The 14,820-nt window shown below is 30.8% G+C and overlaps 2 protein-coding genes across 4 annotated transcripts; both read right to left on the bottom strand.

The window, feature by feature from the left end:
* Positions 1-5,644: 5,644 nt before the first annotated feature.
* On the bottom strand, positions 5,645-7,658 carry LOC112800863 (uncharacterized). Of its 2 annotated transcripts, none has more exons than XM_025843280.3 (5): positions 7,250-7,658; positions 7,086-7,164; positions 6,927-6,995; positions 6,585-6,700; positions 5,645-6,107 (listed from the first exon to the last, which is right to left on the bottom strand). In XM_025843280.3, exons 1-4 carry the CDS (start codon positions 7,546-7,548, stop codon positions 6,593-6,595), a joined length of 555 nt encoding a protein of 184 aa, XP_025699065.1. In that variant the 5' UTR covers positions 7,549-7,658; the 3' UTR covers positions 5,645-6,107; positions 6,585-6,592. The 2 variants fall into 2 exon arrangements, with proteins under 2 accessions (XP_025699065.1, XP_072092822.1); XM_072236721.1 differs by having other exon boundaries at positions 7,091-7,164; positions 7,250-7,637.
* A 2,575-nt stretch (positions 7,659-10,233) lies between these two features.
* On the bottom strand, positions 10,234-13,273 carry LOC112800862 (probable sodium/metabolite cotransporter BASS5, chloroplastic). Of its 2 annotated transcripts, XR_003201535.3 has the most exons (8): positions 12,747-13,273; positions 12,511-12,641; positions 12,164-12,357; positions 11,835-12,087; positions 11,494-11,747; positions 11,329-11,411; positions 10,798-11,008; positions 10,234-10,670 (listed from the first exon to the last, which is right to left on the bottom strand). XR_003201535.3 is itself a non-coding variant. In XM_025843279.3 (7 exons), the coding sequence occupies exons 1-7, from the start codon at positions 13,005-13,007 to the stop codon at positions 10,946-10,948; spliced, it is 1,239 nt and encodes a 412-aa protein (XP_025699064.1). In that variant the 5' UTR covers positions 13,008-13,273; the 3' UTR covers positions 10,692-10,945. The 2 variants fall into 2 exon arrangements, 1 of the variants encoding a protein (XP_025699064.1); XM_025843279.3 differs by lacking the exon at positions 10,234-10,670 and having other exon boundaries at positions 10,692-11,008.
* Between the last annotated feature and the right edge of the window lie 1,547 nt (positions 13,274-14,820).

Raw genomic sequence — 14,820 nt, 5'->3', positions numbered from 1 at the left:
ATAGGCCTTTGATAGTGCCACAATTTGTACAAATAGGCGCGCTTTAATTTATACAATTATGATCCTACCATAAGACACTTGCTCCATATTACACAGATTAAACCTAAGCTCTGATACCACTTATTCATGGCCCAAAATGAACCATGACCGGTGCTCAGGGAAACAGTTCCCTAGCAAGCCTATCAAACTCAAATATAAATTAAATAAAAAAGTTACAAAGATTTTGAATAATTTACAAGTTCTAAAATAAATAGTTATACATTTTTAACAAAAATTAAAATAATTAAGAATGGTTGAATCCTGCCTGTGACATATGGAGCATACAACGTCTAGGAACTCAACAAGAAACAGATACCCATTGCAGATCATAATTTTTGAATAAAAGGGCTTACATATTCAAGTATTTATTCTTGAAAAATATTTTTAGAATAACGGAATGAGTTTTGCAACTCAGTGACTAGACAATACATCTATAATTCACATGAGACCATATAAACATTATTATGAAAATAATTTTAATTAGAAAATAATAATTTATATGAATGAGTGAATCAATAAGGGAGTTCTCATACATACATCAAATCAAATAGTCCACACTTGGGCGGCTCCACCTCTAAGGGTAGTCCTTTCCTCTCGTGTCCATATGGAATAACAGATCTAACGTGTGGCCTACATGTTACGCTAGCAACACCCCTACTAGCTGAGGTCTGAGGCAGATGCATCTAGGTTAACGCTATAACCGCTGTTAACTACCTTTTTCTAATATGAGCCTCCCAAACCAATTCAAAATATATAATTTTGAATATAACGAATTCTTCGGTCTTTCAAACATGAGGTATCAAATCAAATCAAATAATACTTTTTAATCTAAATCATATTCAATCATATTTTCTTAATCTTAAGGCATTTCAAATATATTTCACAATTTCAAAATAAGTGAGTAACAACAAATACTTCAATGCTTCAAAAAAATACATATTCGAATAAAATCAAATATTTTAAAATAATATAAAGTTTCATCAAACATGCATATAGCCTCATAAAAACATATAGTCTCATGTGCATATTAAAATGAACTTAACAAAGATAAATATTTAGTTCTAATAAATCGATTATTCAATCTAATTTAAAATTCTTTGGTAATAATATTTGTAGGTGTAATTATAAGTTTAAAGCAACGTATATCAAAATAATTATAGATGCAAAGTCAACTAATTATAAATGTAAATCCTACTCACAACTTGGTCCCAAGGACTGAAGAGGCCGAACCCGGAGTGCCAAATTAAATAGCGAGGAAGGTTGGAATAGAATGGAACGAAAGAGCGTAGAATTTGGACCGAGCCAGTGGCAGCAACCTCAATTTTCACCGCAGCAACAACTCTAACGACAACATCACGGATGTAGTCTCAACAACAACAGCAACATTGCTACCACTTCTAACCCATAACAACAACAACAAAAGCAAATTAATCAAGAAAGACAGCACGAAAATGGAGCGAGAGTGTAAGGTAGATAAAAGCGAAACATAAATGGAAAGAGATGTCAAGTACAAGCAGAATGGGTTTTGTTTACCAAGGTAAAGGAAGAGCAGTGGTGGCTCTTGACGATAAAAATTTCGGTGACTCTGGTAGCAACATTCATGGCCTAGAGACTCCAGCAAACAATGAAAAACCAAAACCAGAAGCAAAATAGAACAATCCCTTCTCCAGTGACCTCCTCTCCCTGCAATGGAGGCAACCACAATGACAATGGAAGAAGTAACAGAAGGGTGGCTCTGTCTCGCAGTATGGTAGAAGGCAGCAGTAACTCAGTGACGAGCTTCAACAGAGCTCCCCTTTTTCTCTACCGTTCGCGCCCCCTTCTCTGCCCTGTTTGGTGACGACAATGGCCTCAACTGGGACGTCGACAGTCTCGATCAACGACAATGGCAGCGATGGGACTCCCTCCTTCCTCTTATGCGTCGCGCGCTCTCCTCTTTCTCCATGGAAGTCTTGCGACCTCACTCTCTCATCTCTCTCACACATCTCTTCCTTTTTCTCTGCGACAGTGACGGCGGTGTGCAGCCTCACCGGTCTCACCTCCTTCTCCCCCTCTTCTTCCTTTCTTCTCCCTCTCTGTTTTTCCTCGCTCTTTTTCTTTCTTTCATTCTTAGCGGGGTGTGTGTGTGTTAGGAGAGGGATATGGTTTAGAAAAGGGGTAAATGGTAGTTTAGGTATTTTGATAAAATTAGAGGGTATGTGTAAAATGTTTCAAAAAAAACTTGAGATGTTACAAAATACATCAAGCAATTTATTTGCAATTTTCTTCAAATGTATAATCTTTTGCCAATTATTTATTCTCTCCTCCTTATTTTGAAAATATTGTCTCATTAAAGTGACATTTTGTAAATCGAACTTTAAATACATCTTTCGTAGTTTGTATCTATAAATACCTCACAATAGAAAGAGAATCATATCCAACATATATTCTCAATTTTCTTTGTAGACCCATTTTGATGCGATTAGGTGGACCAATTAGAACATATATATTCTCAAATGATATATATTTGGTTGTTGGCCAAAGTCAATTGTAAAGGAGAAGATTTGTTCTCATAAGTATGAGTCTAGCAATCAGTCAGAGGCATTTAATAAATGATTATGCTAGCCCATTTTGCGTATGAATATGAACTATTGGATTTCCAATATGTATACCATTGATCATATAATAAGCGTCAAAAATTTGAGAAGTAAATTCATCAACATTATCAAAGTGAATTTTTTTTCTATTTTTTGAAAATTGTGCTTTTAATTTTACAACTTGCACAAGGAGTCTCGCAAACGTCAAATTACGAGATGATAATAAACATACATGAGACCACCTTAAAAGATGCATCTATTAAGACCATAAAATATATAAAAATTTACAGGATGGATAAATTGGTTCACATATATCACCTTGAATTTGCTCAACGAATTCAGAAAATTCAAATTCAATTTTTGCTACTGATGACCTTTTAATTAGTTTTCCTTGAGAGCATGTAGCATAACATAACTCATCGGATTGAAAAATCGTATTCTTCTTCAATAAATGTCCTTGTGAGGTTTCAATGATTCTTCACATCATTATTATTCGAAGGTGAGCTAATCGGTCATACAAATGGTGAATTTATTTGGGCTATAAACTTTTGATTTATTATAATATGTGATTCAATTGTACTAATATGAGTATAATATATACTAAAAAAAGTATAGATAATTTTTCTAATATGACTTTTTTTTATTTGAATGATAACTTGTAATACAAAAGAAATCATTCTTATCCACATTTACTATTTCAATATGATATCCATTCTTACAGATATCTTTACAACTCAACAAATTTTTTTGAGATTTTGTAAATAATAACACATTATCTATAATGAGTTTTGTTTGTCTAAAGAATAAAATAACAGTTCTTCACTTGTACTAATAGTGGTAGTAATACTTGCCTCTTCATGTACAAGGTTAGCAAAATAAATTTTGCTTTTGAAAATAGTGTGTACTTACATTATTCGCTAACAAATGTCTTCTTCTTGTACCTTCATTATTTTCTTCACAAAAAAAAATCTGAAAATGCAATCTAACATATGATCTATTTTTATTTTTTTTTAAATTCATAACTCAATCATTTTGTTAATGCATATATATGTAATGAGTTAAATCATATTCTTACTTGCATAGTTATTTTATTTATTGTACATATATTATAATAGTACAAATTTATCTATTAATTCTTTAAAACTTACATAGAAAGATAAATTTCAAAGTACATTCAAATATAAATAAATAAAAACATATATTAATATATCAAAAACTATTCAACATTTTTATGATTGATTAAATGACCAATATTTTTTTCATAAGCATTTTTAAAGAAATCATACACATCACAATGAGTTGTGGTAAGAACATCTTTTGAAATAAAATTAACTTTTATCTTTTTCTCATTTCCTTTTAAAAATGACTCGTAAAATTTAACCAAGTGATTTGGCGTGTGACAAATACGTGACTAATGATTTTTACTACCATAATGATGATATCTTCTTTCTATATTCTTATTGTGTATATTTTTCTTTCCTTTATTATCTCCCTTTTATAGAAATTTTTATTATTGAAGAATTTTTTTCTTCTTTTTTTTTGTCATATTTATTATTGAAATATTGATCTTTATCATTTTTAGGATTACAACGTATCACACATAGAGCAGAGTTATAGGGGTAAATTTCATAACTTTTCATGACCAATCTACAAGAAGACATGTTATTCAGAATATTTTATATATTTCTTCTCTCGATATTGCTGTTACAGGAACATATCCGAGACATGAAATATTGAAAATATTTTCTCCAGCATATTTTTATCAGTAGCATTTTTCCCACACATTTTAATTGTGAGGTTATTTTGACATTTCATAATTATATTCAACAATGGATTTAATATCCTATAACTGTAAATGTAACTATTCATTTTGGGCATTTGAAAGAATCATTGATTTTTTGTGATAATATTTTTTCTCTAGCCTCTTTCATAATTCTGCTGGATTTTTTATAATAGGATATTCATTTTACAATCATTCGTTAAAATGACGACGAAAAAAAAAAATCATTGCCATAATGTGATCCTTTAGCGTTGTATTATTGTTTGCCTTAATGAAATTATCAAGATCCATTGAGTCAAGGTGAATTTCAGCATCTACAATTCATGATAAATAATTTTTTCCAAAAATAAATAGTACAAATTTTAGACAAAAAGATTTGACATAACTAAAATTTCTTAAGAACATTTGTGCTATAACATGTGAAATTAAGATGAATGGATAGCGTTAAAACTAAAAAATTATAAGAGAATAAAAAAATTTTGTTATTAATTCTCAATATGTATCACTCAATATAATATAACACATTCACACTAATATTGCATATACAATATTCTTCTCAAAAAAGTCAAAAAACTACTTGAGCTAAATAACTATATATTTGCTATGCAACATATTATTTTTAGTGTGTTAAAACCTTCACTTTAGGATCTATATATAAATGAAAATTTTGAATTAAATAATAGTAAATATACCTAACCCACTTATTAATTAATATAAACACATTATAGAAATTCATGTTCCATTAATTAATAATATTTCATATTCCATTATATGACATCCAGAGTACTAATCATTTTATAATAGTTATAAAAGAGTACAAAAATATTTTACACTATGATCATTACCGTATAGATCGATATGAATATCAAACTTCAAATAAAAAGCAAGTGAATAATTGAAACCTACAATTGTTGATAAAATTGATAACAAACTTATCCTGCTTTTCAAATTTGTTTCGGTGCATCAATTTTCAGTTTTTCTCAATGCTTATCTAATCTCTTTTTCCACTTGTTATATGCTCTATTTCAATCCTTTTTTCCCCCTTTTTGTTTGACATATATATTTGCTTTTAAAAAAATTTGAACGATTAGATTGAACCCACACATCACCAGCTTTTTCTTTCCCCTATAGTACATACATATCAATAAAGTTCAGTTTGAAACATCCTTAGATTTATACAGTCACGACATTAGGCCAACTCCTTTAATTAGTTTCCAAAATAAAATATTGCAATTCAAGGAGCCAGGAATAGCCAAAATAGGATTAATAGAGAAACAGATCCATTTGAGATTCAATGGCTAGCATGCATGTGTTTTCTAAGTAACCAAGTGATCAAATAATAAGATCTTAAACATCATCACTAACTAATAATAACAATAAGAGGAGGCTAGATTAGTCAAAGTTTTGCTAATAAATAAAAGGATGGGCAAATCCACAATTGATGTAACTTTAGTACTGAAACTAGGGGAGCAGTGAGAGAGCAACTTTAGGTCCATGTGGATGATCAAAGTTTGACACTTTGACTTGTGACTGATGAGCCATTATGAATGCTTTCATTATCTTTATGGGGTGGCATGGACTTTTTAGAGAGTAGACAAGATGGGATGCCTTTACTTTGAAAAGAAAAATGACATGTGAATTATGAAAGGAACGGACCACATCTTCAAATCATTTTAGAGGGGACTTCTCTGCTTACTTGATCTCGTGGAAGGCTGCATGCAAATGCCATTTGCTTCAATATATAACACATGCTTTACATTTCTCCAATAAAGTTTATTTAGAATGAATTCTACAAAAGCTTACCCAAGTCACTATCCTAGTAAGTTGTAGTTTATCTAAACACACACAAAGCTGATCTTAGAGATGTAAAATACATGTTGAAATTTTCAAATGTAATGATTATTATTGAGTATTTTCTATTTACAATTCTTAACTAATACCTTGGTAAAATCTTTACTAAAATACTTTCACAAGTAATAAGGTACTGTGTTTTGATTCTTAAACTGAGCAAACTTGTAGCTTTGAAAAGCTTTATTTTTCAATGTAATGAAAAGAGTTCAAGTAATCATGTGAACTCTATGCCTTTGCCTATGGGATTATTCTAGCATGTTCATGGAAGATATAGTTTAGCCATCAGAATCAGCACAAGAGAAGAGTAGGACTTCCATTCAAAGTATATATACACATACTTTTTCATTCAAAAATTCTTGGATCCTTCGCTGGACGATTTGTATATCCTGTAAGCAGCAATGCACATTGTGAAGTTACCAATAACGGTAAGTGCCGCTTGAAGTGCCACCAATACCTGCAACTCATTACAGAACTCCTCATTCATTTTGTATGTTCAATCTATTTCAATAAAATTCACATTCCAAATGGAACACGGAGTGAAGGAACATATATGGCTATTATTATGCAGCAAGAAATATTTTGTAGCAATGTAACTGGACTTCTGCATAGAATGAATTTGAGAGCACGAGTGCACAACTCATTAATCCTAAAATTATAATAATTTGAGATAATGAAGTTACCTCGAGGGACTCAGAGTTATAAAAGAAATGCCATGTACATGCACAAAGTGCTCCACCAAGAAGAGGTACCTAGAACCAATCAATCAGAACAAACACACACATACACACAAATAAAGCTAATTAATAATAAAAGGAAGAAATTAAGGAAGGAAAACTCACCATACCCCAAGAAAGGCCCTTCCAGGCTTGATGACCGGATTTTTCGCCGTATTGCCAGACCAAAGCCATGGCAATAATCCTTCAAACAGAAAAGCAACAATATAATGAAGCAAAATGAAAGCATGAATGATAAAGCAGAGAGTCTGTTATAGAGAGAGAAGGACCATTCAGCGACGCTGGAGACGTGAACGGCCCACGTGGGCAAAGAGAGGGCGTTGGGGGGTTCATGGAGCTGCAACGGCAGAGAAAACGCGGGTTCTACATAACTCACAAACTGCAACACACCCACTCCAACACCAACTACACCCACCGATTTTAATATATTGCTTTCACGTTCAGCCTTTCCAATTATCTCACATTTCAAAAGCTTTCTAATTTCACTGCAACTGGATCTTGAGCTCCACGGAACAGGGATTTCCGCTCTACACCAACCTCTTCCTGAGTACAAGCTTGCCACCGTCATCTTTGCAATTTTCCGACTCAACACCACAACGCTATCCGCTGCAATTTTCCAACCACCACTTCGGATAGACTTTTTTGTTGTTCATGGTTGGAAATATTTTTCTTTTGAGCCTAAAAGATAAGCCCAATTATTAGCGCCCACGGATTTGAACCCTATTTTTATTGGGCCTTTGGAGGTGCATCCTATTGAAGGTAGCCCAACACGATGTCCAAAAACAAGGACAGCCGAAAACAATAGTAAAATTAGTATGGGACGTTAACCAAAAAATAAACTAGTATAGGACATTCAAACTATTGAGGATACCCCTGAGGCCCTGACCAAAAAGAAAAATAAAGAATAAAGTGTTTTTGTCTCCGATGTTTGGGATAAGTTTTAAAATTATCCCTAATATTTAAAATCGTTTCAATTTTGTTCTGTTATTAATTCCGTTAACAGATTTCTAACGACAGAATAACATTAAATTAATTTTGAAACGTTAGAGACTTAAATAGAACGATGTAAACGTTAACGACAACTTTAAAATTTATCTCAATTATTGAGAACAAAAATGATAATTTACTCAAAAATAAACTATTTCAGGGTTTATAACAAAAAAGAAAAAAGATAAAAGGTATTGACATTAAATGCATAATCTGTTGAACTAATAATATAATCATTGCTAAACCAAGTAAAAGGTCCTCACCCAAATTAAAAACCAAGTGAAAGGTTGGGTATAAAAGTTTTAGATTATGATTCTTAAAAAGGATATTGTCTTACCTAAAGAATAATAAATATTTGTAATAAATAGTTCTTTTCTTTGGGTTTACATGTAAATTGCGGCTCATTTTTTATATAGAAATAATAATGGTGTAATGCAATAAAATAGATGGATGAACAAAAATTTTACTGCTATAATATTAGTATAAATCGTAATCTGTGTTTTACCATTTTTAATTATTTTTTATTTTTTTATTTATCAAAATAATAAAACGCAATCTCTATTTTATTGTTTTCACGTTTTATTTTTTTTTTTAAACAACAAAACGCAACCTACATTATGGGGTGTTAGATTTTTTTTAAGGACGCAAATGCATGTTGTGTTTTTATTTTTTAACGTGTCAAAAACTTTTTTAGAAAGCTGCAAGTTGCGTTTTTAGGAGAAAAAATATTTTAATCAAGAGTGTATTTATGTATTTGTGGAGACGATGATAATTGTTGTCAATGATGTGAGCGATATTGAAGAAGTCATGCTTGTTATCTGTGTACTCTTATGAAGATGATAATAATTGCCATTATCCATTGTAAAGCTTAAGTATTTGGAGAATTAAAGTTTAAAAATCATACTTGGAAAAATAATAATTTTTTTTATTTTATTTTAGTGAAAAAACCTCCATAAATGTTATAGTTGTGAATTTTTTTTATAATTACTTGTGTAAAAAAAAATCGGATTAAGTGAAGTTAAGATTATAGAAGATATTGAGAGATTATACCAAATACACACGAAAGAGGGACACATTTGGTGTACTAGATAACTCTCCTGACAAACGCAAGCTGCGTTTTTGTAGCGACTGCAGTTTTTGTTTTCTCTGTCTCACAAAAAACATAACTTATGTTTTGCAGTATGACAGATCCATATTTGTGGATTACACGCCATATATCAATAATACTGTATATCATCATTTTTACTTCCACTTTTAATTATTTTTTATTTTTTTATTCATCAAAATAATAAAACGCAACCTCTATTTTATTGTTTTCACGTTTTATTTTTTTTTAAACAACAAAACGCAACCTACATTTTGTGGGGTGTTAGATTTTTTTTAAGGACGCAAATGCATGTTGTGTTTTTATTTTTTAATGTGTCAAAAACTTTTTTAAAAAGCTGCGAGTTGCGTTTTTAGGAGAAAAAATATTTTAATCAAGAGTGTATTTGTGTATTTGTGGAGACGATGATAATTGTTGCCAATGATGTGAGCGATATTGAAGAATATATAAAAAGTCATTTAATTCCATTTTTTCTTTTGTTTTTTAATCTATTATTCATTTGTAGATTAAAAAATCATATATTGTAGCTGAGTATTTTATTCTATTTTCTTGAGAAATTAATTTTATTCTTATTAATCAATAATTAGCCAATAAAATAGTGAATCGATAAAAAAATAAAAACTAATATTAATTGAAAAGTATCAATTAATATAATTATCAAATTTTTATACTGTATAATTTAATTAGAAAGTTTTAGCTATAAAAATGTATTAAAAATTTCAACACGGAGAATTATTAATCCTAAAGAAAATTGAAAAAGCCAATTTATAAATATTTTTATTTTGCAGTTTAGAATATTATTTTAATATTATAAAAAATTTATTACATGATAATTGATCCAAATAAATTAAAATTTTTTTGTATTTATATATTTTATATTTAGAATATTGTATATAAAAAAATACTTAATTACTTATTTATTTATGTACTCGTGACGTCTAGTATATTCTATATTTATTACAATTTATCAATACTTTTTCTTTTATATTAGCTTTTGATTTATATTTAATAAAATCCAATGATTTATAAAAATATGACACATCCAATAAATACAATATTGTGCTTATTTTAGACATATCTAATATTTGTAATAGATATATTTTTTTGGGGGGTATATATGTAAATTGCAACAGATAATTATCGCAACAGCTTCACGCAATTAGGAACCAGAACCTACTTTTTTTTTCTCCCTTTTTAGTTTATGGTATTGAAATGGGACGTTTTTTTTTCCCCTTTATTTGGATCATTTTCTTTTTCTTAGAACTTAGAAGTCTCAATTTCCTGTTCATCAATGTACCCAAAAACAAACATAGCAAGTCCAAAATAAACTGTACCCAAAAAGAAAATGAAAAGAATCGAAACAAAAATGTATGGTTGGAGGCTTGGTTTTCAAATCCCACTGGTGGACTTGACCGAAAAAATAAAAAAAAATCCCACTGGTGGATAAAAAGAACCAATGTAGTGTAGTGCGTGCGAGTGTGTTGTGTTGCAAAAGAAAAAAACAATGCAAAACTGCAAAGTAGTCTCCAGGACCCGGGATATCATAAGGTTCGTCGGCAATAAACTACCTACCAGTGAAGGGTTTCCTTCGTCCATTCCTAAAGTCAACATAAGAGAAAGAATCAAAATGAGACACGATTATTTAAATCAAAAGGCATATTTGAGTCCAGTCGCACTTGATTCCTCAATTTTGATCTCTACTAAGCAATTTGCACCAACAATTACCTTCTTACATGAAAATTTCCCTCAAACTTTCAAAGCTAAACGTTAAAAATGCTTTGAATGACATTTCTCCGGCTGCTATTGGTGCCTCCTGAAAAATGTGCAGTACATACCCCAAACCATACCTTTCATCTGCTTTACTATCAGCCTCTTACTCTTTCCTCTTGGCCCAAATCATCACAAGAGAAAATCCCATCAAAGACATTATTACAGTCTGCAAGCAAAATTAGCTTACTTATATTGCAATACAATAATGCATATACTTATCGAAAATGGTTGCATCAGTTTTTTCTTTTTCTTTTAATAAAAAGAAAAAGCTCTAGATTTTCTCACAACGAAGCAATAAGCTTGGTTGCTTTGAGTAAGTACTAAATAAAGACATTTAAATAATATGTCATTCATGCAGAACAGCAGAAAGTATAAACAGTTAAACACATACATGCAAAAGAGAAAAAAAAGGCAGAGACTACTTAAATAGTTAACTTGCACAAAGAAACTACTCTAATTGGAGTCTAACAAGGTAGCCAGACTTACAGAAATTGCAGGAGGCACACTGACTAATAGATCTTCGAAGAATCGATTAGCAAGGGCCAGAGCAAGAAGGCTACTTTGCATTCCTGCAGTTGGATGAATGAAGTTACTAGCAGTAACATTCGACAAGACAACCACTTGATGAAATAATATAGAGAAAACTCGTACCTGTCTCAAAGGAAATTGTTCGCTGCAATGCCTTTACATCAGGAGAATCATGGAAGACAAATCCACTTAAGATATAACCAACTACAAATGCAGCTAAATGAAAACCAACAACAAGCAACAAGATAGAAGCTCCAAATGGGGATTTAACAGCCTCAATGTTAATTGCAAGAGGAGCTCCAACACAGAGAGCCGTCACAAATACTGACAGTGGAGGTAAAAACGGTCGAATAGCATTACAGATACGAGGAAGGAAGCTGTCAAAACAAATATGTAAGAAAGATAACACTCTTTGAAAAAACATAGAGAATAACACATTTATCCAAAACTATAGATATAACTACCGGTTTAGAAGCAGGCCAAGAGCAATAGGAGCCACCACAATCTGTGTAATGCTAAACACCATTCCTTTTACATCTACAGGCAGTCTCTTTCCAATGAGCAAAAGCGATAACAGGGGCGTCACAAAAACCGCAGATGCAGTAGACAGGGATGTCATAACTATGCTTAATGGTGCCATCTGTGGATCGGTGAGGAAAGTAGCATAATTCGAGAGCTGCGCTCCACTAACACAAGACACCAATGCAATTCCTGCGCCTGATTCATTTTATGGCCAGAAGTTAGAAAGCATATCCCATCAGGTCTTCCAAATCTTAAGATAGCCCATCCTCACCTATGGGTGTTGGTAGACCAAATACAGTTACAGAAATTAAGGAAAACAGATACCCTAGAAGGGGCTTCATGACAAACTGGCCAACATAACCAACTACAATTTCTACTGGCCTGTTAAAAGCTTCAACGAAGTCCTTTTCACTTGAATTTACCCCCACTGCAAACATCAAAAACCCTAGTGCAGGTGCATAGTATCTGCAAATAAAAAAAAAAAACAAATAATGGACTAATGGTTGAAATAAATAACTTTTTAAAGGAAAAAACGTTATTCGTCTATACAATTAGGTTTCGTAGAGATACATGGCAAAATGCAAATAATTATAGAAGGGTGATTTGGGATGCACAGACCTGGTGGTAAACCAGGTAAATGAAGGTGGGAAGATTAGAGCTAGCAGCGTGCTGCCAAGGACTACATGAGGAAGGAATGAATTTGCCTGCTTCAGAATGTCCACAATAGCCACTGAATTTCGCTTCACTGCCTGAGAAAATTAAATACGTATTGTCATGAATTGCCAATACACGGAAAATTATCCTAACAAGAAGTAGTTGATATAAATACACGAGACAAACAAAAGAATTGAAACCTGGGGCGGGTGAGACGGATCGGGTGCAAGCGAATCGGAAGAGTGAAGAGGTGCGCATGGAAGACGAAGATTGGGGTTCCGATCTGTAAAGTGAAAGGAGTGGAAGATGGAGGGACGTTGACGTGGAGTCGGTAGATGAGAGTCGAGAGGAGTGGAGAATGGATTGGTGACGCATCGTAGTAGAACTGGTTTTTGCCTTGAAGTATAAATGGGACAAGGGGAGCTCACAGTATGCAATTGCTTCAACGAAATTGAATTCATTCTTTTATTATCTTATTTTCTTTGAACAGCACAGCACAGTTTTTGTTTGGCCGTCCTCTTCAGACGAGAGCTTCCCCCTGAACACGATTCTCTTCCCTCGCTTGACCACCTACTGTCTTGGAATAATAATAATATTCCCTTACTGTTAGAACAATTCTTCAAATTTTAAACTACAACTACAAAAATACTAGATGTCCTAATCTTTTTCAATTAAGTCCAACTAAACTGTTAAAAATAAAAATCTACCCACAAGTCACTTTCTTTCTATTTTATTACGTTCGTTTTCTCTCCTTTAATAAACTACTCATTTTCGACGCCTCCTTCCTTCTCTTTTGATTTTTCGCTGTATTGTAGTGAATTTTTTTTACGTATTTTATTTAAAATTTTACGTTAATTACATATTATTTTAGAAGTTTTTAATTCTACAAGGTAGTCTTTGCAAAATTGAATCATCTTTTTTTTTTGCCTTGCCACCGTTGTCATTTTTTTTATTCTTATTATTTAAATTTTTTTTGTCATCCTCTTTTATTATGATCATTATCATTCTCGTCATCTTTATCTTCTTCTTCTCCTATAATTTATTCGAAAAATTAAAATACAAATGATACACAATACTTTAATTTTGAAGCAGCAAAAATTTATGTGATGTGTTTTAAAAATTTGTGTGCTATATATAATAATTTATATACTTCACTAATAAAATAAAATATGTACGATACATAAATTTGAATATACAGTACAAAAATCTTGATTTATAACACAAATTTTTAAAGAATTACATGCAAAAATTTGTATACTATATTTTAAAAATTTGTGTATACAAAAATTTATATATATTAATGAGGACAATTTATATAAATAAATTATTTGTCTTTTAAATTTAAGCAATTGCATTCTTATATATATATATATATATATATATATATATATATATATATATATATATATATATATATATATAGCTATTGGTTGTAGCGGTTTATGTAAACACATCATCCGCTATAGCTAACCGCAGATTACATGCAAATAGAGGAATACAGAAATGGCTAAAGGCTGTCACGATTTCTGTTTATTGATGTTTAGCCATAAACCGCAACTCGCAATAACGGTTTATGTATATTAGGAGACGTGCGTAAACTGCTAGAAATAGCAGCGGTTTAGTGCAATTTTAGTTAATATTACGATATAATATAATGATACAAGAAGCATGTAGGATACAAACAAATGTAATGATTTTAAATAAGATAAAAAAATTAAAAAAATAATTAAAAATAATGAATTATGATTTTAAATAAAACAAAAAATAATTTAAAATTGTAAGTCATAATTTAAATCTTTTAATTTAAAAGAATTTTAATTTATAAAATCATAAATTATAAATTCTTTTGTCATATAAATTGGTACTCGCAATTTATATTGTATATTACACTTATGGAATACACCAATTTAAATTTATATTAATGTATTACACAGTTTCATCTATGATATAAAAAATAATTAGCATTCTAAACATGTTATATTGTTTGAATATTATAAACAATATAATAAACAAATGTTATAAATAAAATGTTTTCAACTCAAAATTAATCAATTGTCCTCGTTTGAAGTTTGATATATTCATATCTTGATTTATTTTGTTTTGTTTTTTTTATTTAGTTTATTTCCGTTACCAAAAAAATATCTTGATTTATTTTTATATAATTCGTTGCAAGCTGGTACGAAATGAGTTTTTAAACATAATTTGTTGAATCTTATATCATATTATTTAAATCAACAAATCACAAATAATTTTTTAAAGCCAAAAATAATTTAG

Source organism: Arachis hypogaea, chromosome 5 (assembly GCF_003086295.3).
Source record: "Arachis hypogaea cultivar Tifrunner chromosome 5, arahy.Tifrunner.gnm2.J5K5, whole genome shotgun sequence".
Taxonomy (NCBI): domain Eukaryota; kingdom Viridiplantae; phylum Streptophyta; class Magnoliopsida; order Fabales; family Fabaceae; genus Arachis; species Arachis hypogaea.
Note: the sequence above shows the minus strand (reverse complement) of the source record. Positions and strands in the feature narration are given on the sequence as shown.